Here is a 25,475-nt window from a genome sequence, read left to right on the forward strand (position 1 = left end):
TTTTTGGAACTTCTGAGTGCTGGTCACCATTCACTTGCATTATGAGGACCAACAGAGCTGAAATATTCTTCTAAAACCTTCATTTGTGTTCTGCAGAAGAAAGAAAGTCATTCACATCTGGGATGGCATCTAGAGTAAATTATGAGAGAATTATCATTTTTGGTGAACTATGCTTTTAACACAGATAGTTATCTCAAGAAAACTAATACATTGAATTAAAGGGGGAAACCTTAGAATCATTCATAGATTCAAATAATTATTTTCAAATATGGCTCATAGAATGTGAAACCATGCTGAAGGTGTTGGGTAGGAAATGTGTTGTATCGTTTTACAGCATGGGAGTTGGGTTGCTGACATACTGATCCCCAATCCTTAAAGTCATGTGACAGCCATCGACCAGCCGTGCTACATGCATGCCCCTCTTCTCTGCGATGATTGGTGCAAGCAGGTAGTCCACGTGAACACGGACTGGTCGTCGGCAAAAATGCAGTTTTGGTGCCGGCAAAATTCAATAGCTCACTCATGTCGCGCACATCAACCAGCAGGAGGTTAATTCTCTCCTGAGCCGTAACTGCTTTCCTTTAAGAAACTGGGATTCATGAAGAAGTTTGACCCATTTCCAAATGCCTTAATACAGGTATGCAACTACTTAAATGCCCCGTTTGCTTTTGCACGGTCCATTTAAAGCACGCAGGAACACAGTTAATTCGTGTTCCTGCATGCACGTGCGTTTTTTTTTTTAAGTAGAGAGGAAACTCAACTGTGCCTAGGGAAACGACTACAAAATCAGGAAGAGACATGCACGCTGGCCAAACCACATCGGGTATAAGGCTTAAAACTTTAAAAAGGAAAGGTACGCAATCTTGCATAACAATTAGAAAATCAACTTTAAATACAGGAGAGGATACTCAGACGAAGGAAGTGGTATGGTACGCCGTGATGGTATGTGTAACCCAGGCGAATGCTGCAGAAGTAAATGAACTCCAACAGGTGTGCATCAAACTATTTGTTTCTAAAGTTACTTTGCCAGTGCATGTTGCTACAACGACTACTTCGAAGAGAATTGTGTCTTGCGCTTCTATTTGACATGCCCGAACAATGTTTCATTGTTCTTAACTCTATATGGAAAAAAGCTGGTACATTGTATCATATCAAAACTAGTACAACGTTTGCAGGTTTTGGCAAGAAAATCATTTAAACTTGGTCTGTGGTCATTTTCTGCTAAAACATTTTATGTTCCCACTAAGATTATTTTATAAATCTCTCATACTGCATATACTTTATTATCACAAGATATTGCATTAGACCTTTTTATCAACTATTTTTGTAGTAATTATGACAGGTTTTGTACTCCTTTTTTGAACATATATTTAAATATATATATATATATATATATATATATATATATATATATATATATATATATATATATATATATGATAGAAGGATTAATTGAACTGATCTTAAACTGGGCCAGTGGGGGGCACTCCCTGCAGAAAACAAAAAATATATATAATAATTACATAATTAATAACAACTTGTTTAATCTGAACAAAATGGTTGTCATTTAAAAGCTTAGAATCTGAACTTTACAATAAATATAGCTGATCTTACCAATTCTTAAATAATGATTTTTAATGTGCTGACAAATAAGAACCGTTTCATTCTCATCAATTGCAAATTTGTTACAACAACAATTATATTGGTGAAAATATAAAAAAGATAAGATAGCCATGTGTTATATATCTTTGGAAAGGTCTCAATTAGTAGAATGCAATGAGCAAATTTGTTTCACTCAGCAGCCAAACTGCAGTGAGTATTAGTGTATGAAATTTCCACTGACACATAAATATAACAAACAGGAGTGTCTTATATATATATATATAAGTAAATAAAATGGTCAAATTATTATTATTATTATTTTAATGTTTTCAGATACCATATGTGAACAAAGTCAAGGAATGTTATTCCAATAAAAAAAAAATAAAAAAAACTCGTAAGAAAAAAGTTGTTCGGGTCAAAATGACCGAAACACAACATAAGGGTTAATGATGACATGTTACGTTTACTTAGTAAAATCCTCTCTTAATTATGTAGTTGGTGGTTGCTTGTGCATTCTAACTAATGGAGCATCTATTGAAAACGAAGACTTGTGAAAAAAAACTTTTCTTCTCACTACCCTTAGGTAACAACATGATATAATTGAGCTCGTATTGTGGTTAACATGTGAAACTCAGTCGTTAGTTAATTGTAAATTCATTTTTTTAAATGTTTTTATAGATTATTGTAAATGTGAACACTAAAGGGTGTCCAGTATCCTCAATGCATCCTTGTCTGGTTGTTTCTCCATACTGTATATGCCATACTAGATCCCCTTCATGGCCTCCAGAAGGAAGTGGTATGATGTGTAACCCAGGCGAATGCTGCAGAAGTAAATGAACTCTAACAGGTGTGCATCAAACTATTTGTTTCTAAAGTTACTTTGCCAGTGCATGTTACTACAACGACTACTTTGAAGAGAGTGTAGTACAGTGCAAAATGTTTAATTATTTCATATGGCATTTATATTAAACACTACATGCTGTGCTCTATAAAAGTAGGCTATATGTGAGAAATATAAATTGGTGATGGTTTGAGACATTCCTCAGTGTTCAACCAACATTCACAGTCTGGGAATATAAATCTAAGGAATTAATGGTCATGTGTTTCTGTATTTTCAGTGTGTGTGGCTGCCCTCCCAACGAGTCCACCATGCCGATTGAATTGGCCATGCAGCTTTATCTGTCAAACGAAGAGTTCTTGAACACGAGGACAGTTAAATACAGCAGGCCCTTGCGGCCATGTATACATCAGTGTCAAAGTACCAAGCTTAGTTTTAGCACACCTAGATGGCAGTCAGAATTGAATGGGGTCAGTGCACCTTTAGCGGTGCCTGGGAAGGCCAAAAAACAAGTCTCTTTTGCTGATCACAAGGGCCTTGCCTTGACGATGGTGAAGATGTTTTCTGAATTTGATGACCCCATAGACATCCCATCCAACATTGAGCAGTTTTTTACAGCTTCGCTGACTCTATCAGAGGGGAAGGACAAGTTAAGCCTTGACTTTGAGCAGCCATCTGCAGATTACTTAAAGTTTCGCCAACGTGTAGAAAACGATCACGTCTGCCTCGAGCACTGCATGCTAAAGGAAAAATCTATAGCAGGCACGGTCAAAGTCAAAAACCTTTCCTTTGAGAAGGCGGTTAAGCTTCGCATTACGTTTGATGACTGGAAGAGCTACACAGACATAGAATGCCAGTACGTTAAAGACACTTACACTGGCTCGGACCGTGACACCTTCTCGTTCGAAGCAGATTTGCCTGATCAGGTGCCTCCACATGAATGCATTGAGTTTGCCATCTGCTATGAGGTCAATGGCCTTGCAATCTGGGATAACAACCAAGGGCAGAATTACAGAATCATTCAGTCAACACTGAAGAAGAGTTCAAATGACTCAAGTGGTGGCCATCAGCGATATGGTGTGAGTGATTGGGACATTCATTTTGACCGATATGGAAGCCCCAGATGTTCACATGGAATCTTTCCCAATTGGCCAAGTTATGCTGGATATGAAGAAATTGGTCCGTATTACTAAGCGTCTACCTGTAGTGTCTACATATCCATTGGATATTGTAAAGCGAGAAATGCCTCGTAAGAAAAATTGTTCAGGGCAACCTTTCCAGCTTTCAGGAAGACTTTTCAGGAAAACCACAGCCACTTCTGTGCTGTTCTTTGGCCTCTAATTATAATGACTTCTTGGACTGTAAATCAATAAGGACACTTGAGATATTTATCGTCAATAACAATGAATAGTATTGTGCAACAGAACATGTTATATTTTTAAAAAAAAAAATATTTACTGTTTATGGAGCAATGCAAATATGTAATTGAGGCAAATTATGTGTTTATTTTCCAATGCCCATCAGATGCTTTGAAGCCAGTTTATTTGCAGGGTAGTATGTTCTTGATGTTGATTCTGGGGTTTGTATGGATATGTTAACAGTGCTCCAGTGCTACTGCTTTCCATGCACCTTATAAAATTGTACAGTGTTAATTGCATTCTTAACATTGTAAGTGAATCTGCAGGCCGGTATTTAAACTGTAAATGACCATAACATTTTGGTTAAAGAAATAAGCTGTTTTTCTGTCAGGTATCCAAATTGTCAGCACTGAGCATGATTTTGATATGCGGCACAGAAAGAATGATCAAGAAAACATCAGTGTTTTCCCATAAATGTGAGACCATGAAATTGGACTTCAGCCTAGGTGCATATATGCTACTTTAGCTACCTTTTCAAATTTTAATATGATGAAAGAAAACTAAAAGTCACTGTGTTTCTGTAATTTTTAAATAATAAATATGGCTTATTCTCACTGTAATTTTCTACACAACAAGATTATGATATAAGTTTTGGTTGGCAGTTAAGTTGATGTGTATTGATACATAATTTGTTCTGGGTAAAATGCACTTTAATTTCTGTTGCAATGTTTAATTTCTTATCACCCATTTTAACATTTGCGGTTTGTAATTGAATATAGATGTGTAAAAACCACTTTATGTTGTTAAAAAGTTCTTTTGGCGGTAGTTGGTATGTCCAATACATGCATTTTAATGGTTTATGCATTTTAATTTTTTCTGGTCACTGAAAACAGTAAATAAAAGCAACTGACTTCTGACTTATTTCATCTCTTTAGAAATAAAATCAATGCTCAATGTAAAGTCATAATAGGTGTGTTCATAATGAGCTTTTGATTTCAGTTCCACAGTGATAACCTGTTGTCACATTATATTTAAACATTTGTCATACTTAGATGCCCATACTTACCCTTAAATATATACCTCTGGTCTTTAGAGACACGGAACCTCATTCCACCTCCCTTACCTCATCCATTTTTTGGAGTTATACCCACACATCTTTAGTATTCCTCAACCTTTCTCTTATGAATCACCTAACAATAATTAAAATAATAATAATACATTTTTTTTTAATTATAAAAAGTATATAGTGTTTTTAGTGCCCAGCGAGATGTAATTAAGTCCCAATATATATTTCCCCTTCTTTAAATCAAATATATATATATATATATATATATACACACATATATATACACACACATATATATATATATATATATATATATATATATATATATATATATATATACATATATACTGTATATATATGATTAATTCATAACTGTTTACTATCACATGATATATTTCTTTGTTAGTTACAAGACAAATGACCACTATATGTACAGTTGTGCTCAGAAGTTTGCGTACCCTGGCAGAAATTGTGAAATTTTGGCATTGATTTTGAAAATATGACTGATCATGCTGATCATGTCTTTTATTTAAGGATAGTGATCATATGAAGCCATTTATTATCACATAGTTGTTTGGCTCCTTTTTAAATCATAATGATAACAGAAATCACCCAAATGGCCCTGATCAAAAGTTTACATACCCTTGAATGTTTGGCCTTGTTACAGACACACAAGGTGACACACACAGGTTTAAATGGCAATTAAAGGTTAATTTCCCACACCTGTGGCTTTTTAAATTGCAATTAGTGTCTGTGTATAAATAGTCAATGAGTTTGTTAGCTGTCATGTGGATGCACTGAGCAGGCCAGATACTGAGCCATGGGGAGCAGAAAAGAACTGTCAAAAGACCTGCGTAACAAGGTAATGGAACTTTATAAAGATGGAAAAGGATATAAAAAGATATCCAAAGCCTTGAAAATGCCAGTCAGTACTGTTCAGTCACTTAAGAAGTGGAAAATTCGGGGATCTCTTGATACCAAGCCAAGGTCAGGTAGACCAAGAAAGATTTCAGCCACAACTGCCAGAAGAACTGTTCGGGATACAAAGAAAAACCCACAGGTAACCTCAGGAGAAATACAGGCTGCTCTGGAAAAAGACGGTGTGGTTGTTTCAAGGAGCACAATACGACGATACTTGAACAAAAATGAGCTGCATGGTCGAGTTGCCAGAAAGAAGCCTTTACTGCACCAATGCCACAAAAAAGCCCGGTTACAATATGCCCGACAACACCTTGACACGCCTCACAGCTTCTGGCACACTGTAATTTGGAGTGACGAGACCAAAATAGAGCTTTATGGTCACAACCATAAGCGCTATGTTTGGAGAGGGGTCAACAAGGCCTATAGTGAAAAGAATACCATCCCCACTGTGAAGCATGGTGGTGGCTAACTGATGTTTTGGGGGTGTGTGAGCGCTAAAGGCATGGGGAATCTTGTGAAAATTGATGGCAAGTTGAATGCAGCATGTTATCAGAAAATACTGGCAGACAATTTGCATTTTTCTGTATAAAAGCTGCGCACAGGACGCTCTTGGACTTTCCAGCACGACAATGTCCCTAAGCACAAGGCCAAGTTGACCCTCCAGTGGTTACAGCAGAAAAAGGTGAAGGTTTTGGAGTGGCCATCACAGTCTCCTGACCTTAATATCATCGAGCCACTCTGGGGAGATCTCAAACGTGCGGTTCATGTAAGACGACCAAGATGAATGGGCAGCTATACCACCTGCAAGAATTTGGGGCCTCATAGACAACTATTACAAAAGACTGCATGCTGTCATTGATGCTAAAGGGGGCAATACACAGTATTAAGAACTAAGGGTATGCAGACTTTTGAACAGGGGTCATTTAATTTTTTTCTTTGTTGCCATGTTTTGTTTTATGATTGTGCCATTCTGTTATAACCTACAGTTGAATATGAATCCCATAAGAAATAAAAGAAATGTGTTTTGCCTGCTCACTCATGTTTTCTTTAAAAATGGTACATATATTACCAATTATCCAAGGGTATGCAAATTTTTGAGCACAACTGTATACTAATTACTACCATATCATGTAAATTTTCTGTGCAGTGGTATATTATCCCATATGTGTAAACATATAATGCATGTTATTTGTTACTCAATGCTGTTGTGATGAAGATGCAACGTGAAAGTGAACTATAGCAAGTACAACTCAAGAACAGTATGAGCTGGCTATTGACATTTGGGTGTACCACGGAAATTCGTGTACGTCTATTTAGACACTATGTATTTGAGGGTTAATGCATCTTTGCAGCTTCCAGGAATCGATTTTAAAGGAATGTATCAGGTTAAGCTCAATCAGCTGCCTTCGTGGCATAAAATGTTGATTCGTCACTCGTTTTTAAGGCATAAAATAAAAAATCATGGTCACAGTAAGGCATGTAAAATGGAAATGAATGGAGAAAAAAATGGGGTTTCAAAAGTACTAACATGTTACGTTAACATGGTTTAAGTGGACAAAATCACTTACTAAATGTATCTGTGTGAAGTTAAAACCAATATTATAACTTTGTTGTCAAAACAACGTAATGCAGGTGAACCCTGTAATCTGGTAAATAATGTAACGGTAGTACATCCCTTATTTTTTTTATTTATTTATTTATTTTTTTTACACTATAATCATGTTAATGTAAAATATTTTCATCTTGTGGCTATACTTTTGAATCGGTTTATATTTTAATGTTTACGGACTGGCCCCATTCACTTCCGTTGTAAGTGTCACACTGTAACAGCCAGTTATTTTTTCAATTAACGAATGACGAGTCGAAATTATTTTTATAGTAATCAAAATATGCCACATATGCTGTAGCTTGAGCTTAGGGTTCTTTTATTTTGAAAATTGTTGTGTCAATGGGACTTTTATTTTATAAATGTTCTGCCAATCATTTACGGCTTCCTGTATGTTCAAACGTCAGACGACAGCGTCAGTTGTCTGGCGCACATTTAACAAACTGTAGCTAACCAGAAGTTTTACACATTTGCTTATAGGGTATTTATGTGTCATATCTATACAAAATAGACTTGAGAGTTTGAGACAAGCGTTTAGAGTCAGTATTTTTCGCTAGGACGAATTTAACTTAAAAAGACAAAGTTTTACCGCGTGAAAAACTCAAATGAGTGTTCCTGAAATGAGCTAGTGACTGTCAAAACACATAGAGCCACAGAAAGACATCAGTCAACCTGTAAATGCGATTGCAACGTCTGGGAAAGAACAAGAGGAACGATGCTGCTCTAACGTGAGTGTCTAAACACTGACAGTTTAGTTCTAGTCCTTGATCTGTATTGTGATCTAATGTTTATTATTGCTGTTTTTAAAAAAGCATGTAGCTTGCAAAGTGTTGAAACATTATTTACATGCACTGCTTGCATGCAGAGAAACGCCGGAAATGTAAAAGGCTGTTCGGATGGTACAATGAAGTACATTGTGAGTTTAATGTTTTAAGACACGGGGATATCTCACCCAAAAAGACTAATTCTGCCAACATTTAGTCATCCTAATGTAGTTCCAAACCCATATGACTACCTTCTTCGTTGGAAACCATAATAACCTAAGTCACTATTAATTTTCATTGCATCTTTCTTCCATAAATGGAAAATAAATGGGAACTGAGGCTTACTGCATGACGTCTCTTTTTGTGTTCCACTGAAGAAAGAATGTCATAGGAGTTCTGAACAACACAAGGGTGACACTAAAGCAATGTTATGTTTTACTTATCTTACTCAGACCTGTGATTAAAAAAGTAGGCACAGGAGCTTTCATCCCTGAATCAGGGAGATTTCAGTGACCCGATATTTAAGGAGATTTCGCTGGCAAATGGCACCATCAACCGAATGAACGGAGAAGAGCTGCGGGCGAAATGTGCTGAACTGAAACTTGACACACGGTACTGAAGAATTGCTATATATAATATAGTATTGTTATTTTGATCTGATAATCTTAAAATGGCCAAATATCAGATTAATCAGTCATCTAGATCAGTCACTAATATTTTTATTTTTTTATGGTCTTGTCAGTGGTGTTTAGGATGTGCTGAAGGAGCGTCTACTACAAAAAACAGAAACTGATTCATTCAGCTGTTGCAGATGTGGACAGTGATGTATACTATGACTATATCTGTGTGGTGGATTTCGAGGCAACGTGTGAGGAGAGTAACCCTCCTCACTACCTCCATGAAATTATCGAGTTCCCCATGGTTTTGTTCGACACGCACACTTCGGAGATTGTGAGTTGGCGAGGGAAATAGTGTGGCACATAGGTGCTTGATACTTGCCACAGCAAAAGTGTTTGAACTACATTTAGATTAGTGGTCGACTGGTGGATTTTGCCAATACGATAAATAATATGGTGGAAAAGGCCGATAACCGATTAATTGGCCGATAGTTTTAAAATCAAATTAGTTGTCTAAAATTTTTCTTAGTCTTTCTGTACTATGATGGGCGCAGACATAGATGCTACAAGGGTGCAAAATGAATAGAATCCAAGATGTAGTTTATTGTAGGGATGGGCATTTTGGTCATTTTGTCTACTCGAGTACTCGGACTAATTGCTCGTCGAGTACTCGAGGGGCAATGACATGTACATAACTTTTGTCCAGTAACATGTCTGACAAACGTCTTTGGCTGCTGCATTGCGTCTTGTTGTTCCAGTGTATCGTCTATTCATTATTATAGGCTGTTATAAAATAATCTGTTACAAAAATGTACAAAAGATGGCATAATCAAAATATAATGTATCATATATTGTCATTATGTGAAGATTCGCAGCCCAACTCAATGAAAGAATGTGCTCAACACGCGCCTGTCTGTTCTTCCTTCAGGTTACCATAGTAATCTTAGTAAGCGTGCACCAGTTTTTTTAGTGACTGTTTGAACCATCTATTTTCAAATCAAGATTGACTTAGCAGGAGATGCCATAACCATTGCGTTTTTAATATGTGTGATAAATTGAAGTTCAGTTTTCAAGACACTTCGTTCTGTTCCATTTAGCTGCGCTCTGTCTAGCTGTTTGAAACACTCGCAGCGCGTTGAGTCCACTGCCACGCGCCTAGTGTCACTAGGCGTGTGTGTGTGTCTCCCCAAGTGTTCGCTCATGTGGGAAAGTAGCAGTGCTCCGTATTGTTGTTGCTGTGATGATCCATGAAGCGTTCCATTCAACTCAGGAGAGTCGGAATTTCCACCTTTCAACTGGGGAAAGTGCAACAGAATGATATATTATGTCGGACTTCTAACTTGGAAACTTGTGCGGAAATCTTCAACTCCCATTTCATCGAGATGCAGGTGTGTGTTGTCACGCAGGGAGGTTTCCAGTCAGTGACAAACATTCACTTTTATTAAATAATATCCATTAATGAGTCAAAGTTCTTACATTAAATGATAATAAAATGTGTTTAGCAAATGTTTTGCAGAGACAGGTGTTCAAAACACAGTTAATACACTCTCTTTTGATCGTAACGATAGCATTGCAGCGTCGTATATCAGTTTGGTTGCTATGAGATGTCTCTGACAATAAATGTACCCCTCAAAATCACAATGTAATCAATATCAAAAATAAGCATATCTTTGATATGTTTGTGTTAAGTTGTCAGGTAATTGTCACTGAATTTCGAAATAAGTGAGGTCACATCATGCATGATCACCATCGATCATCGTTTTCATGATCGATCATTACTGCAACCTGTGAGTACCCGAGTACTCGTGCCCATCCCTAGTTTATTGTGCAATCAAAATCCTGATAACACCCAGAAAAAAATACGATTTGGTGCATAATGCGGGACTTTAAACAAGTCAGAAATTATACAAGTCTTGACAACTATAATCAAGACTGAAAAATCCAGTGGACTCTTATTTTGAAATGACACAGACTTGGCTCCATCACAAAGCTTTAATTTTAGTTTTGACTTCATAGGCTGTGTCTCGTTTGGAAGGCTGCGTCCTCCGGAGGTCGCATTTGTCGGCTGCATATGTCATCGAGGCTGTCGCGTTTCAGAAAAGCGAGTAGGACACTTCGAATGCGACCTTCTTTCACGGGAATTCGGAGGATGCATGAGGTGTATCCTTCGTGGGCACTCACAACCCAGAATTCTTTGCTTCAATGGAAATGTCTAAAAAATGACTCCAATTTGCCCGTAAATATGATGTTCAAACGCAAAGAATGTTAATTCCCAAGTTGAAGTACCTCAGTAGATGGGTGCAGAGTATATAATATGTATAATTATATTAATATATAATTAAAATAAAGTATTAGACTAAAAGTACACCTGTAAAATCTATTTTCTTTTCATCATTATAACTCTCCTAAAATGTACCTCATGCATTCCCTTCAAGAGGGACTTTGTTCCCTTCTCACTCAAAGCGCTCACACTTATTAAAGAGTGACGTGCTGTCATAGCAACCATGTTACGTTCCGTTTCCGTTTGTCCTACGAAGGCCTTCTCGTTTAAACAAGGCTTGTTTAAAGGAGGATGCTTGGTATACTGCAGCCTTCAAAGGATGCGACCTACCTAGCACGCAGCCTTCCAAACAAGACATAGCCTCAGTTTGTAATTTAATTCCTCTCATTACAGGTAGACTCATTTCAGGAGTATGTGAAGCCAGAGGTTAACCCACAACTGTCTGATTTTTGTGTAAAACTTACCAGAATCACACAGGCAAGATTTCATGAAATGCATATTGAATAAAATAATGTCTCTTGTCCAATTTTGGATGAAATGTTTTATCTGTTGCTTTGACCTTTCTTGTTCTTATTCAGAAACTTTAACATTTTATTCTCCTTTTTTCCCCCCCAGAAAATGGTGGATGAGGCAAATACATTTCATGCCGTTCTAAAACAAGCAGTTTCTTGGCTACAGCAGAAAGAACTCGGCACAAAGTACAGCTATATGTTTTTGACACATGGGTAAGTATGACGTATCATTTTAAGACATTTCTTATATTCATTATGCAGTGGCGTTCTCTAAAAAAAAGAAAAGTACTACATTGTATAACCCACTGTCTTTCTGTGTAGGACATGGGAAAATTTCTTTATACTCAATGCCGATTGAGTCGCATCAGGTACCCAAATTTGCTAGAAAATGGATCAATATCAGAAAGTCTTATGGAAACTTTTATAAGGTATGATTTAATGTATAGTTTTTCTTTCATGATTTCTTAATTTCTTCAAAATTGCAATGAATAATATTTGCATGCGACCATATAAGGGAAGCTTTTGTTTATTTCAGTGTACATATAGAAGGATTTTGATATCATAAATATTCAAATGCTTTAAATAAATGAAAGCTGAGAGTGTCTGATGTTTTGTAGATGACACAGGAGCCGTGGGAGTAGCAGTCAAGAATTATAGTTCAGCAGACAGTTAAAATTCATAGATTCTCATGAGTATAATGCTGGTCTCTCTCAGGTTCCACGTACTCAGACTAAACTCATCTGCATGCTGGAGAATCTCGGCATGCGTTACGAAGGGTGTCCCCACTGCAGTCTAGATGACTCGCGCAACATCGCCAGAATTGCTGTCCACATGCTGCAGGATGGCTGTCAGCTGCGAGTGAACGAGTGCTTGCATTCAGGGGAACCACGGAGCGTGCCCATCTCTGCCCCTATTGAAGGAGCGCCAGCACCTCAAAATCCCAAGAGAAGAGACTAAAAAGAGAATAATAAAAAAAATTTTTAATTCCCGGTGTAAACAAACCTCAATGCTGAATTGAAACAGAGGGTATTGATCAGCCGCAGTGATCACATTTAAGGGTAAAAACACTTCAGACAATTTTAGTTTTCTCGAAATTGCTCCAGTAATGTGTGCTGTTTTCATTTGTGACATAACCTTTTGCTGCAGATGTTCACATTAAAGTGGATCAGGGTTCAAGATCAGCAAGGTGATGCTGTGCTTTCATCCTCACAGCCAAATGAGTTTATGAACTGTGTTTTGAAACCTGTTACTGTGGAACTTGCAAACTGAAACAACACAAAAGTTGCAAACAAAGCTGATTGCCTTTTGTTGTAACAGGATTTTTACAAGCCTAACAGATGGATGATTAATAATTGCACATTGCTTTTCATCCATGTTGCACATCCTGAAAAAAACATTTGCTTCAAAACTAGAAATGTAATCCTCTGTATACAGCTGAAATCCTCAATTTGTTATATTATGCCAATACATTTTTATAACATCACTGTATGATATTATTGTAATTTATTTTCATGCAAATATTTAGTCTTTATCCCTGTTTGGGTTATCCCTGAGGTCTGATTTGCAGGTGAACTAAATTTTTTTTAGGTTAAAAGTAATTACTTTGGTACTTTGCACCCTTAAAGTCTATTAAACTTTAGCTATGTTTTTGGTTATGTATCATGGTTTGTCAACACAAAGTTCCCATTTAAGGCCACCATATCTCTTAATTTATCAAGGCCATACAATAACCAAGATAAACAAGGGAGTAGGAAATGCAAATTAACAGTTAAGCACAATCAGTATTCTGTACAGCTAGTGTTATTTTAAAATGTTTCACAAGTGCATGGAATAATGGATTTTTTCTTACTGTCAAATTGGAGAAGCATGCTTATATTGCAATTGTGTAGCGCTGTAATATATCAGGTTGCGCGCGCGTGCAGGTTGACATCATGTCCAGCAGATGGCACCAAACAACACCTCTTTAAATAAACGTAAACAACACAAATCCCACCATCCATAAAGTCAATAAGGAGACAGGTAGGGCGTATTTGCATCACTATAGTTTTATTTCCCCCTCTTCATATTGTAGTTTTTCTTTCCAGTTTGTGCGTATCATTGCACAAAGAAAAAAAGTCCCCTTCATATCTTATCCAAACAAGATACAGCTGTATCTTGTGTGCTTTGGAAGATATATGTTTTGAAGCCCGCTATTATTTAGGTAGCGTACGCTCCTATAAACAGGATATGATTTACTGTTAGCTAAACCAAAACAAACGAGCTCTGAACGCGAGCGACAAATCTAGAACGCTCCCGTTAAGCGTTACGCATGGAATCCCGTCTTCACCACACAGTCAACCAATCAGAGACTTAAATGCGAGCGTTGCGTCGGTAGCAGGGAAGAGAAGGCGGGTTTATGGCTCTGACGCAGTGCTGCTTCTGTGCGTTCAGCACTGACTGCATGCGCAGAGAATAGGCGGAGACACACAGGGAAGGACTACAGCAAACACCGCCACACATCTTTCATTCTAACTCACTGGATATTAGATATTTACTCTCATGTGGTTTCAAAGGACGCGCTGGCGAAAACGCCAGCCTCGCTAACTGGGCTAATGTGACTTTTGATACGCGCGTGTGGTTTCTATCCTGCGGTTGATGGCGCAGAGAAAGATAATGGGTGAAACAACGCAGCCCAACCCTGTTTTCATGTATGCGTTTGGAAGAAACCAAATATTTTCTTATGAAGATGAAATCAGCATCGTCCGAATGTTGGTTTCCTATGGAGTTCCGTGCGGAAAGCACGAATCGATGAAGCGAGTGATAGGAGCAGCATGCTCCCTTGGTGATTGATCACTGCGCTCAATGAGAACAAGGAGGAGCGCATCTGCGATACGATGGCTGAGGAGAATAACCTGAAGACAGCCAAATTATGGAGGGATGCTGCTCTGCGCTCCAGGAAGTTGCGGAGCAATCTACAGCTAAATCTCAGCGCCAAAAACAGCCAGAAAATTACATTACCCGAGGACATAAAAGAGATCGAGGTCCTCAATCTGGGTAATAACTCCCTGCAAGAGCTTCCAGAGGGACTGGGCTCAACCTTGACAAAGCTTCGCATTCTTGTTCTTCGCAGAAACAAGTTTGCCACTGTACCTTCTGCAGTTTTTCAACTTAGTCAATTGGTAGAGTTAGATATTAGTCACAACTGGCTGAGCCACTTTTCAGAAGACATTGATCTTTTGAAGGGGCTTAAGAAGCTGTGCATCAGTCATAACAAAATCCAATTCCTTCCATCTCAGATTGGGACTTTGCAGTTTCTTGAGGAACTGGACATCAGCTTCAATGAGTTGCATGATTTTCCCAGGTCATTCTCCCAGCTCAGGAAGCTCAGAACACTTGATGTGGATCACAACAAGCTACAGCGTTTCCCCTCTGAAATTCTTGCCCTCAGTGACCTGGAGGAGCTCGACTGCTCTGGGAATAAACTAGAGGGTCTTCCTGGCAATGTCATGATGCTCCAATCCGTTAAAATCATGTGGCTGAGCAGCACCCATATCTCCTCCTTGCCTGAAACGTTCTGCGAGCTGCAGAATTTGGAGAGCCTGATGCTCGATAATAATTTTCTCACAAGCCTGCCGCAATCATTTGGAAAACTGCAAAAGCTGAAAATGTTGAATCTCTCATCCAACTCCTTTGAAGATTTCCCTCAGGTTATTATCAAAATCGCTAGTTTGGAGGAGTTGTACTTAAGCCGAAATAAACTGACCTTCCTCCCTGAGGAGGTAGGACAGCTCTGTAATCTTGCTAATTTGTGGTTGGACAATAATAGAATAACGTTTCTCCCAGACTCTATTGTAGAGCTGGGGAAATTAGAGGAGCTAGTGTTACAGGGTAACCAAATTGCCATACTCCCCGACAATTTTGGAAAACTTGCCAAAGTTAACATTTGGAAGGTGAAGGATAATCCTCTCATTCAGCCTCCATATGAAGTGTGCATGAAAGGGATCCCCTACATAGCCGCCTATCAGAAGGAGCTTGCACACTCCAAGACTGCTGTAAAACCCAGACTCAAACTTGTTATGATGGGCCAGAAAAGTGCAGGGAAAACCACACTCAGGCAGTGCATCGTAAGTAAACCATCAGATGCCAAGATGGCGATTGGAGGTAGGGGTATTGATGTTACAAACTGGGTAGCGGATGCTGATCGTAGTCTTACATTCATTGTGTATGATTTATCAGGTAAGCAGAACTACGATCTTATCAAACCCTTTTTCCTCTCCCCTGGAGCTCTTTATGTTTTAGTGGTTAATCTGAAATCATATACATCAAAGAGCTTTTACTCTCATGTTGGGTGTTTCCTCCACCTGCTCAGTGCCAAGGTGCCACATGCTGTTGTGTGCATTGTGGGGACCCACTCTGACCTGTGTAAGGAGTTCGAGATTGAAGAAATGTGCCTGGATATTCACAGACAGATTTCACTCCAGGAAAAGATGGACACTGAGTGCTTGCGTGTGCTTGACTTGCAGTTAGAAAAAACCCTTGAGCAGGGTTATGATGTCCGAACTTGTAGCCCCCATGTGCTCTTTTATGGGGTCTCGGATAAAAATTTGAGACGTAAGAAGTCCCAGTTGCAATATATGCTGAACAATAGATTACAAATCCTTTCTCCAGTGATTTGTGTCAGCTGTGTGCCAGCACAAAGGAACATCCAGCGCTTGAAAGAGAAGCTCATGTTGGTTGCTGATCACAAGGAGATTTTCCCCAACCTTCACAGAGTGCTACCCAAATCATGGCAGATGCTTGAGGAGCTGCATTTTAAGCCACAGGATTTATGGCTTTCCTGGTGGGATTCGGCCCGATTGGGCTTGCAGGCAGGGCTGACAGAGGACCGCCTGCAAAGTGCTCTCTCCTACCTACATGAGAGCGGTAAACTTTTGTACTTTGAAGACAGTTTGACACTGAAGGAATATGTCTTCCACAATCTGCCACGGTTTATCGCCATCTTGAATGTCTTTTTTCAGAGGGACCTCACGACAATGCTTGAGAAACTTGAAGCTGAAGGAGATGATGAAGAGAATGCCAGATCCACACAGATGCACAGTCATGTGAAAGGTTTTCTATCACACGGCCTGCTGCCATCAAATGTCATTCGTTTGCTGCTTAAACCCTTAGTACAGACACAGCAGGACTTGCATCTGATCATGAAACTGCTGGAAAAGATGGGGGTCTGCTACTGTGTCAACAAACCTTGCAGTAAGTCACTTAATGGAGCCACCGTCTGGTATAAGTTCCCCAGTCAGGTTAGCAGTGAGGAGCCCCATACTGAGGGCTTGGACAGTGGGGGTTCGTCCATACCTGGTCAGTTCTTCTCAGTCGAACAGCTGCAGATTGAATACAGGTTTCCTTTTTTAACCCCTCTTGGACTTTTTGCTCGATATAGTGTGCAAATCAACAGCCACGTGGTGCAGCGATCCGACGGAAAGCATCACATCTTTGCGTATCGGGGTAAAGTGCCTGTGATGGTGAGTTACCGGCCCTCTCAGAACAGATTGCAGGCTGAGACCCTCTCCATTTCCAGCCATGCATCCTTGCCAAATATCTGGACAGCTTGGCAAGCCATTATTCCTCTAGTGGAAGAGTTAAACGTTCTTCTGCAGGAATGGCCTGGCCTTCACTACTCTGTGCATGTCCTGTGTTCCAAGTGCCTGAAGAGAGGGTCCCCAAACCCACATTCCTTTCCAGGTTAGTGTTTTGATTTTCTTTTTTCTGTTGTGACATTTCACATAACAACCACACATATTTACAACTTTAATGCTGGTAACAGATTGGGATGAGATTTTGTGATTGAAATCAATTTGTTTCCATTTTTTGTACCATATAAATGATTCATTTACAGTTTATGGCTGGAGACCTGTTTCATTGTTTCGGTTCAACATTGTTATGAAGCCATAAATCTATCAGCCATGTATCTCAGAGCAAATAAAGGCAAAACTAATAATGCAGTGATGGAACAAAGTAATCTTTGCAGTACTGTCACCATGGAAGCTTATGCCTGGGTTTATTGCCAAGTAAACACTGATACACTAAAGGGTGAATCAGCATGAAATGAAATCATTTTGGGATGGATCTAGGCTAAACAAAGAATGAGACAGGAGGGGGTGTTTTACTGGGCTTGAAGCCACACCTAGAAACACAAATGAGCTTGTCTGCCCTGCTGCTGAGCACACTGACTTGTACTGCCACAGCAGTGGAGCAGATTGCCATGGTAACATCATACCTCTCTTCATGGAAAGCAGATGAGGAAGGCACAGCAGCCACTGGTTTAATGCACAGGACAGTGAGCATAGGTTTAAGATAGCAGCTATTCATATATTAAGACTAAATGGGTCTTTTTTTCCTTATAACTGAGGCTGGCGCTACTAGGTTTTTTCAAGCTAAAATGACACTTGTTCATGTTTATATTTAAAACTATTTGGAATATTTTAGAGTTAGTGCATCCAAAAATGAAAATTCTGTTGCCATTTACATACCCTCATGATGTTTCACACCCATATGACATTGTTTCTTCCATGAAACACAAGGAAAATTAGGCAGAGCTTTAAGGACTGACAGCCTTGGTCACCATTCACTTTCATTGTGGGGGGGGGGGGGGGATACACTACAAGTGAATGCTGATTGAGGTAGGCCCAAACATTTAGCCTTAAAACTAAATTAGGGCGAGTAAATGGTGACAACATTTTATAAAGCGATTTCTCACTTTAACATAATCCTGTGTCCCTCATACCACCTTTTCAGGTGTGACGTGGCGTGGCGTGGCATAGTGGGCTAAAGCACATAGGTGGTAATCAGAAGGTTGCTGGTTCGATCCCCACAGCCACCACCATTGTGTCCTTGAGCAAGGCACTTAACTCCAGGTCGCTTGTCCCTGTAATAAGTGCACTGTATCACTTTGGATAAAAGCGTCTTCTAAATGCATAAATGTAAATGTTCAGGCAACCTCCAGAGCAAATTGCCTGGCCTTACGTGAACTACAAGTGCTGACATTGCATTGGCATCAATGTTTTATGTGCCAGTTAAGGTATAGACACAATTTGTGGTTATTAAAGCAGTTTTAATATTAAAAAAATATTTCAAATGGGGTAACAGCATGGTAGGCCCTGCTGTTTTATGGCAGACTTCATTTGTGAAGAAGTCACACATCTTCTAAGCTTCTAAAAGGGTTCAACATGGGGGTTTACTGGAACTATGTAGTTATTCTTAGATTTGGGGATTTCACTGAGTGATATTTATGTACATTGTAATTTGTTATTTTTGTACACCAAGTTGAAACAGTGTGTTGTTTTAAAGATAAAAGTGGTGTTGGCTTATGTAAGAGGCACACTTGCCCATGCCCATTTTTGCCAAAAAAAGAGACAGCATTTAGTTGAGCTTATGTAATGAGGCCCTGCTTCATATGGCAATGTGTGCTAATGGTTTCACACGTATTGGAAAAGAAAATGCCTCTGTGACACAAGCTGCAGTGGCTCCAGTATTTGGACACTTATGACTCTTGAAAATGTATAAATGTCATTGCATTATTTAGCAAAAATATAAACTCAAGTGGCATCTGCAAACAAATGCTATATCTTTTCTTGGAACTAGCCTAACTTTTAAACACTTATTCTAGCCTTTTTTGTAAATACTTGTATTAAGCTGCTGGTCCCATGGTCATTTTTAGTGGATGTATGAAGTCCTTAAAGATTAAGCACATGTGTAGTTCATTTTTATATATATATATATATATATATATGTATATAAACTAACAATACATCTTGTTGTTTTATAACTTAAAACCTAATACACTTTTTGCTAAATGTTTTGCTTGAAAAGTGTACTTGTGCTCCCTTTCTTTAAAATTAGTGCTACTTTGTTTGATACAGTATTTTGTTGTCTAATGCAAAGACGTTTGAAAGTTTGACGTGTGGTTTAAGCGTCCAAATACTTTTTGGGACCAGTAATTAAAATTCTCATTGCCTGTAAAAGACAGTATGTTTTTAGTGTGTTTATACTTGCGATGTCTGCAATGCTTATCATTTGTTCAGAACATTGGACATGTCCTCACAGGACAGCTTTTTACATGTTGTAATAGATTCCCAAAGTTCAGTGTACATGACGTGAGGGTGAGTAAAAGGGGACAGACTTTGATGATACAGCTTGTACACAAAAAATCAATGTATTTTTTCATGTTATTCTTGTCCTCCTTTTAGTAATAATGTTTAAATAGGTAATATATAATTTGTTCTAATGAAAGATTAGTACTTGCATTGTGTTTAAATAGCTGGGCAGGATGTCCTCTTAAATATGGTGCCCTTGTTTCCTAAATCCCAACAATTCCCCTTCATCCTTTCTTGTCACATGATCAGACACCGGTTCAGGTGGGGCAATTCCTGACTTGCAATGCTTCTTACCATGGTAAAGACCTGTTTGGCCTGCTTAATGAGTACATTAGCTCTTAAGCACCCATTACTTTTGAATGCTGAATTAGTCGAGTTCATGAATGTTAATAGATATCGATTGAAGCCTCTTTTTAATGTGCAAGCTGTGTTTGTGGTAGGGATTGAGATTTGTTTCTTTGTTTTACCTTATACAGTTCTTCCAGATATACAGGTCTACAGAACAACAAGATTAGTAGCAAGTCGTTTTTTATTTATTTATTTTTTTTTTTTTATCCTACCGTATTTGGGAATTATATTTTTGGCCTACTTGCATGTTGATGTAGTCTTGAAGCTCCACTCTGACAGACTAAACACAGTGAGAGTAAAGACAACATGGAGTCCTTTTTGACTTTGCAAAGTGCAGGGGCCCCGAAACCCCTTTACTTTTGAATTTGTGTGGATGTCACAACATTAGATCAGTGTGTTTTCTGTTATTTAAATTAGATATTAATTTACTCTGCATTGAACAGGGTTCCCACAGTCATAGAAAACATGGAAATATCTGGGAATTTTAAAATCAAGAAAATTCTAAAAAGTAATTAGTATCGGGACATCCCTAATGACGTGTTTTGCAGGTGATCTGAACTTGTTGATCAATATAACAACCTATTTTGAATGTGTAACTGATGCCAAAGTTCCTTTTTTAATACAAGCTTATTCTTGGAACATGAGATAAATGTCATCCACATCATTGTAAGCTCAAAAAAGGTGCAAAGAACTATGTTTTCTTGCATCGCCTGTTACTTCCTCTTGGCTTGTCTTCAAATACAGTATGTGTAATTTCAATATGATCTCATGAGAATTTGTATGTATTCTTGTGGAAAGTTTGGTTCTATCAAATATACATTCTCTTACGTTTGCACAGACACCGAAACGTACAATATTGACTTATTGACAGCATCTAAATATCATCATTTAACGTGTTAACGCCTATTGAAACGTACAAATGTTTACATGTACTGTTTGGATTGATTAAAATGTAATAATTGATAGAATTAATCAGTTAATTCAGTTTTATTTATGATCAGTGAGATTAGTTAAATGCCATCACATTTATTTAATGCAGTTCTGCGTGATTTCTGCCACACTATACAACATTTTAAAGGATTATATCACTTTAACCAGCAAGATATGACAGTTATAATGTTTTTATTTTGTTAAAATGTGGTTGTATTTAGAGATTGGGGTAGGGTTAAGGGATCTAAAATATCTATAAAACATTTCACATTGCTATACATTTCTAAAGCTGTACATGCGTAAAATTGTTTATGTTATGGATGCTTTCAAACGTCCATATTGTAAGTTTTAGTGTCCATACAAACGTACAAACATGTACGTTTAAATGTTACAAATATTACCATACAAATTGCTACATATATTAATGAGATCAGGCTGGTAATTTCAGACATGGTTTGTCCAACTTGAGATGGCAGTAGGTACAGTAGTCTGTCTGACCCATTTAGTAACTGCACCAACTGATATTCAATCTTTTGACTCTTGGGTTTAGACAGGAATGTGTGAGAAATGAGACCCCTATCACTGTCTAAAGCTAAATTCAGTCTCTGTAGATCAGAGCAGGCCGGGGCCCACCTGCCCTTTCAACACACTGTACAAGTCATAAAAGCTGCTTGTTTATTTACTTGACAGCCATTAGCTTGTAATAGTGGCAAGATCAAATTATGACTATACATATGTTGTGGGCCGAGTGTGTCACTGTGGTGTCCAGCTAGATGTTCAGGGTGGCAAATCCATTTACTTGCTTTTCTTAGCATACACTGCCCATTACCTCGCCATGTGACTTGATGGGAACCTTGCTTAATGAAATGGCATTTCTGGACAGGGCAGTTTAAATGAATGTTTTCCAATATTGCAGTGCCAGAGTTGTATTTAAATAGAAGACTGAAAGCTTTACTCTCCCAGGCCTGTTGTATTTGATGGCGTGAACATGGAGTTTGATGTAACATTTATTTTATTAAAGGAATAATTCACCCAAAAATTTCAATCTACTCTTCATGTTGTTCAAAGAGACTTTTTTTTGTGTTTTTTTTGTTTTTTTTTTTTTTAAAGAGGAACCATGGATGGATGGCCAGTGTTCGTTTTTTTGCTTTGATAAAAATTCATTAAGTTTTGTAGTACCTAGATGGTTGATTTATCTTTACCTCAACAGTGCTGTGGAGAGCACATTTGCTCTGACTTTAATGACGTAGTTTGCTTGAACACTTTTCCTATCTGTTTGGGTATGCAGGATCAGTCGGATTTCTCTCAGAGATGCCCTTTTGTTATCCCCTTAATGGATTTAACAGGATTACCCTGTGAGTTAAGGGGAACCTTCAGGACTGACAATTAAGTGAAGGCAGAGTTGGTTAAATAATCATATGCTGAACTTTTACTCATTGCTCAACTGATGAATGTCATAGTCTTTAAGGGAATAGTTCACCCAAAAATGAAAATTCTCTCATCATTTACTCACCCTCATGCCATCCCAGATGTGTATGACTTTCTTTCTTCTACAGAACACAAACGAAGATTTTTAGAAGAAAATCTCAACTCTGTAGGTCCATAAAACGCAAGTGAATGGTGACCAAATCTTTGAAGCTTCAAAAAGCACATAAAAACAGAATAAAAGTAATCCAGCGGTTTAATCCATGTTTTTGGGTGAGAACAAACCAAATTGTTACCCCTTTTTCATTCTAAATCTTGACATCAGTGATCTCTTTGGCGATCATGATTTAAAGCTCAATTACACTTCCTAGCACCAAGCGCTAGGAAGTATCATCAAGCTTGAAATTGTGATTGTGCCTAGAGACAAAATGTACAGTGAAAAAGGAGTTACATTTTGGTCTGTTCGCACTCAAAACCAACTGAAACGCTTAAGACATGGGTTAAACCTCTGGAGTCATATGTATTACATTTATGCTGCCTTTATGTGCTTTTTCTTTTATTTTTTATTGGCTTCAAAGATTTGATCACCATTCACTTGCATTTTATGGATCTACAGAGCTGAGATATTCTTCTAAAAATCTTCATTTGTGTTCTGCAGAAGGAAGAAAGTCATACACATCTGGGATGGCACGAGGGTGAGTAAATGATGAGAGCATTTTTATTTTTGGGTGAACTGTCCCTTTAATGAGAACTCTTGACAACTGTTTGTGACATCATAGCTAAAGTAAATGAGGTTTTCATGTGTTTTCTGAAATTTTCCTCAAGGACAGAGCTGTCCCCTAATGAATGTGAACCTCACATGTCAGAACCTGTTCCAAGATAAAATAATGACTTTGGAAAAATAAGGAATAATGTGTGTCGTCATAAATTTGAGAAGACAGAATTTGCGAGAAATTGAGTTGGAGCTTGTTTGTTGTGGTTTTGTGTTGCCAAGTAGTTCCGCACAAGGCAATGCTTGGAAAAGCTTCCCTATATTCTTGTATTGGACCTCTGGAAATTCTACCTGTGAAAACATTCAGCTGTTAGAGGTATTCTGGGAAATGATGATGATTTTGAGATTCAGCTATACTGTATATCTCGGCAATGGTCAGCTGCAGTGGCTGTCTAACCTTTCTTTGGGGTTTCTTGTTTTTTTTATCTACACTGAGTGGATCACAATGACTTTGGCTTTAGTGCAAAGGAAATTGTATCTTCCTCTATTGTGGTTATTATAGCCAAACACTAAAGAAAACTAAAGTTTATATGAGGTTTACAGCAGAACTGTGCAGGATCATGTGTAAAATATATTTTAAGCATGTTTGAAGGATAATTTTACAAGCTGTCCTTGCTCTATGTGCTGTCCACAAAGACACATATTCATTTTATTTAAGACACAGCTCACAGGCTTGAAAGATAGCGATCATATCCAAAAGTGGAACAAGAAACCAGGGTGGTTGTGCAATAATGTATTGGGTCAGATGTCTGGCTTTTCACAGGCAAATGTGAAAGTAAAAGTGATATGTCTCTCATTGCATGGTTGTGTGATTGTATGCATTATTGCGTGCAGCTAATGATCGAAAAATCTAATCTCCCAATTTCTTGGCAGATTTTGGTGAAATTTCTGTAATTGTGTGTGTTACAGTAGTTAAATGAATAGTTCACTCAAAATGAAAATTCTGTCATTATTTACTCACCCTTTGATATTTTGGTCTGTTCCTGACATAAAGCTGCCATAGTGCCTCAGAAGACTTGGAATTTAACACACAAGTGATATGGAGCACTTTTATGTTACTTTTATGTGGTGATTTGGGGTAATTAGATGGCCCCAGTTAGGGACACACAAATAATTGAAGTTGTGATATGATCTTGTGCGATTGTCAAACCGTAAAAGGCTGCGATTTAATAAAATAAATAATTAGTCTGCTCATGCTGCTCTGTCCTGTCTGTATTGTTTTAATGCTTTATTACAATGTTTTTGGAGCTGTTCTGTATTCCACAATTCCTTCTCGTGCTCAGAGTAACAGATGGCTCCAAGTTCAATTCCGTTTGCTTAAGTGCGCTGAGCGTGTCATTTTAAAGTGCTCCAGAGTGACTTTAATTTCACTTTTGCATAATTCCAGATGTGCTTGGCTGCTACAAGTTAATATAAAAATACAAATGATACACCCCATGGCACCGGGTGTTTGTGGCCAGAGGAGTAAAGGAAGTTCAGATGAGGAGCGCATTATACAGCTGTTGTGAATTCTGACACACAAACTCTTCATGCAGAAGTCGCCAAAATAAAAGCTTGACTGTTTAGAACTCTTTGGTTTAACAGGATCGCATAGCAATGCCCCGTGCAAGTTCAGGTTTTATTAAAGAAAAGTATTACTATTGTATAATAGTAAGAAATTATGATACTACTACTACTACTAATAATAATCAATATAATATTACAATAATATAATATTCAAGTTGTCAGGGTTCCAAAAAAAATAAAAGGCCCTTTCCCACCTCCAGTCCCGGTACATTTCCTTTAGTAACTTTCTAGATGAGTACTCTTGCGAGGAACGGGACACCTGGGGAGATTTTTTTTTTTCCGTCTTGCATTCGTACTCGCAAAAGTAACCCCTGTAGTGACGTCATCCAGTATCGACCATTTTTCTTCTGATATTGTTGGCATGTGCAATTCAGTAGCAACAAAAATAACGAAATCAACAACACACACGGAGGACACCAGGATTGGAGCTACACTTTTGATAGGACTGTATCCGAAAATGTAGGCAGCTGCCTTGCTGCCTAGTTAGTTAATGGTTTAAACAACAGCGTTTTTAGTTAAATGGAACTCTTAAGGAAACTGGTTCTGATCAGTTTAAAAAGCACCTTATTTCATCCTACCTCATTATACAGCCTCCGAAGGCAGCACTATTTTTCAGTTTTTGGATGCAGCCTGTGTCTTTAGTTTATGGTTTTAGACTGAGCGCATGAGCGACGCTGTGTCCCGAAGTCTCAGTATGAGAAGCGATGAGGCGGACAGCATGTTGAAAATTCACTATAAAC

At 38.2% G+C, this 25,475-nt stretch overlaps 2 protein-coding genes and 1 pseudogene across 4 annotated transcripts in view; all 3 read left to right on the top strand.

Annotated features, from left to right (window-relative positions):
- Window positions 1–520: 520 nt before the first annotated feature.
- Window positions 521–4,744, top strand: LOC127431309 (protein phosphatase 1 regulatory subunit 3B-like). Of its 3 annotated transcripts, none has more exons than XM_051681701.1 (3): window positions 521–637; window positions 2,370–2,449; window positions 2,721–4,744. In XM_051681701.1, exons 2-3 carry the CDS (start codon window positions 2,436–2,438, stop codon window positions 3,631–3,633), a joined length of 927 nt encoding a protein of 308 aa, XP_051537661.1. In that variant the 5' UTR covers window positions 521–637; window positions 2,370–2,435; the 3' UTR covers window positions 3,634–4,744. The 3 variants fall into 3 exon arrangements, with proteins under 3 accessions (XP_051537661.1, XP_051537662.1, XP_051537660.1); XM_051681702.1 differs by having other exon boundaries at window positions 529–637; window positions 2,281–2,449; XM_051681700.1 differs by lacking the exon at window positions 521–637 and adding an exon at window positions 648–990.
- A 3,551-nt stretch (window positions 4,745–8,295) lies between these two features.
- Window positions 8,296–13,048, top strand: LOC127430923 (3'-5' exoribonuclease 1-like; annotated as a pseudogene).
- Window positions 13,049–13,999: 951 nt separating this feature from the next.
- LOC127431301 (malignant fibrous histiocytoma-amplified sequence 1 homolog) overlaps window positions 14,000–25,475 on the top strand; it is a 39,091-nt gene continuing 27,615 nt past the window's right edge. Inside the window, exon 1 of the mRNA XM_051681691.1 lies at window positions 14,000–17,283. Within this exon, the coding sequence (XP_051537651.1) occupies window positions 14,439–17,283 (2,845 nt within the window). The 5' untranslated portion in view covers window positions 14,000–14,438. The remainder of the gene's footprint in view (window positions 17,284–25,475) is intronic.

This window comes from Myxocyprinus asiaticus, chromosome 40, assembly GCF_019703515.2.
Source record: "Myxocyprinus asiaticus isolate MX2 ecotype Aquarium Trade chromosome 40, UBuf_Myxa_2, whole genome shotgun sequence".
Taxonomy (NCBI): domain Eukaryota; kingdom Metazoa; phylum Chordata; class Actinopteri; order Cypriniformes; family Catostomidae; genus Myxocyprinus; species Myxocyprinus asiaticus.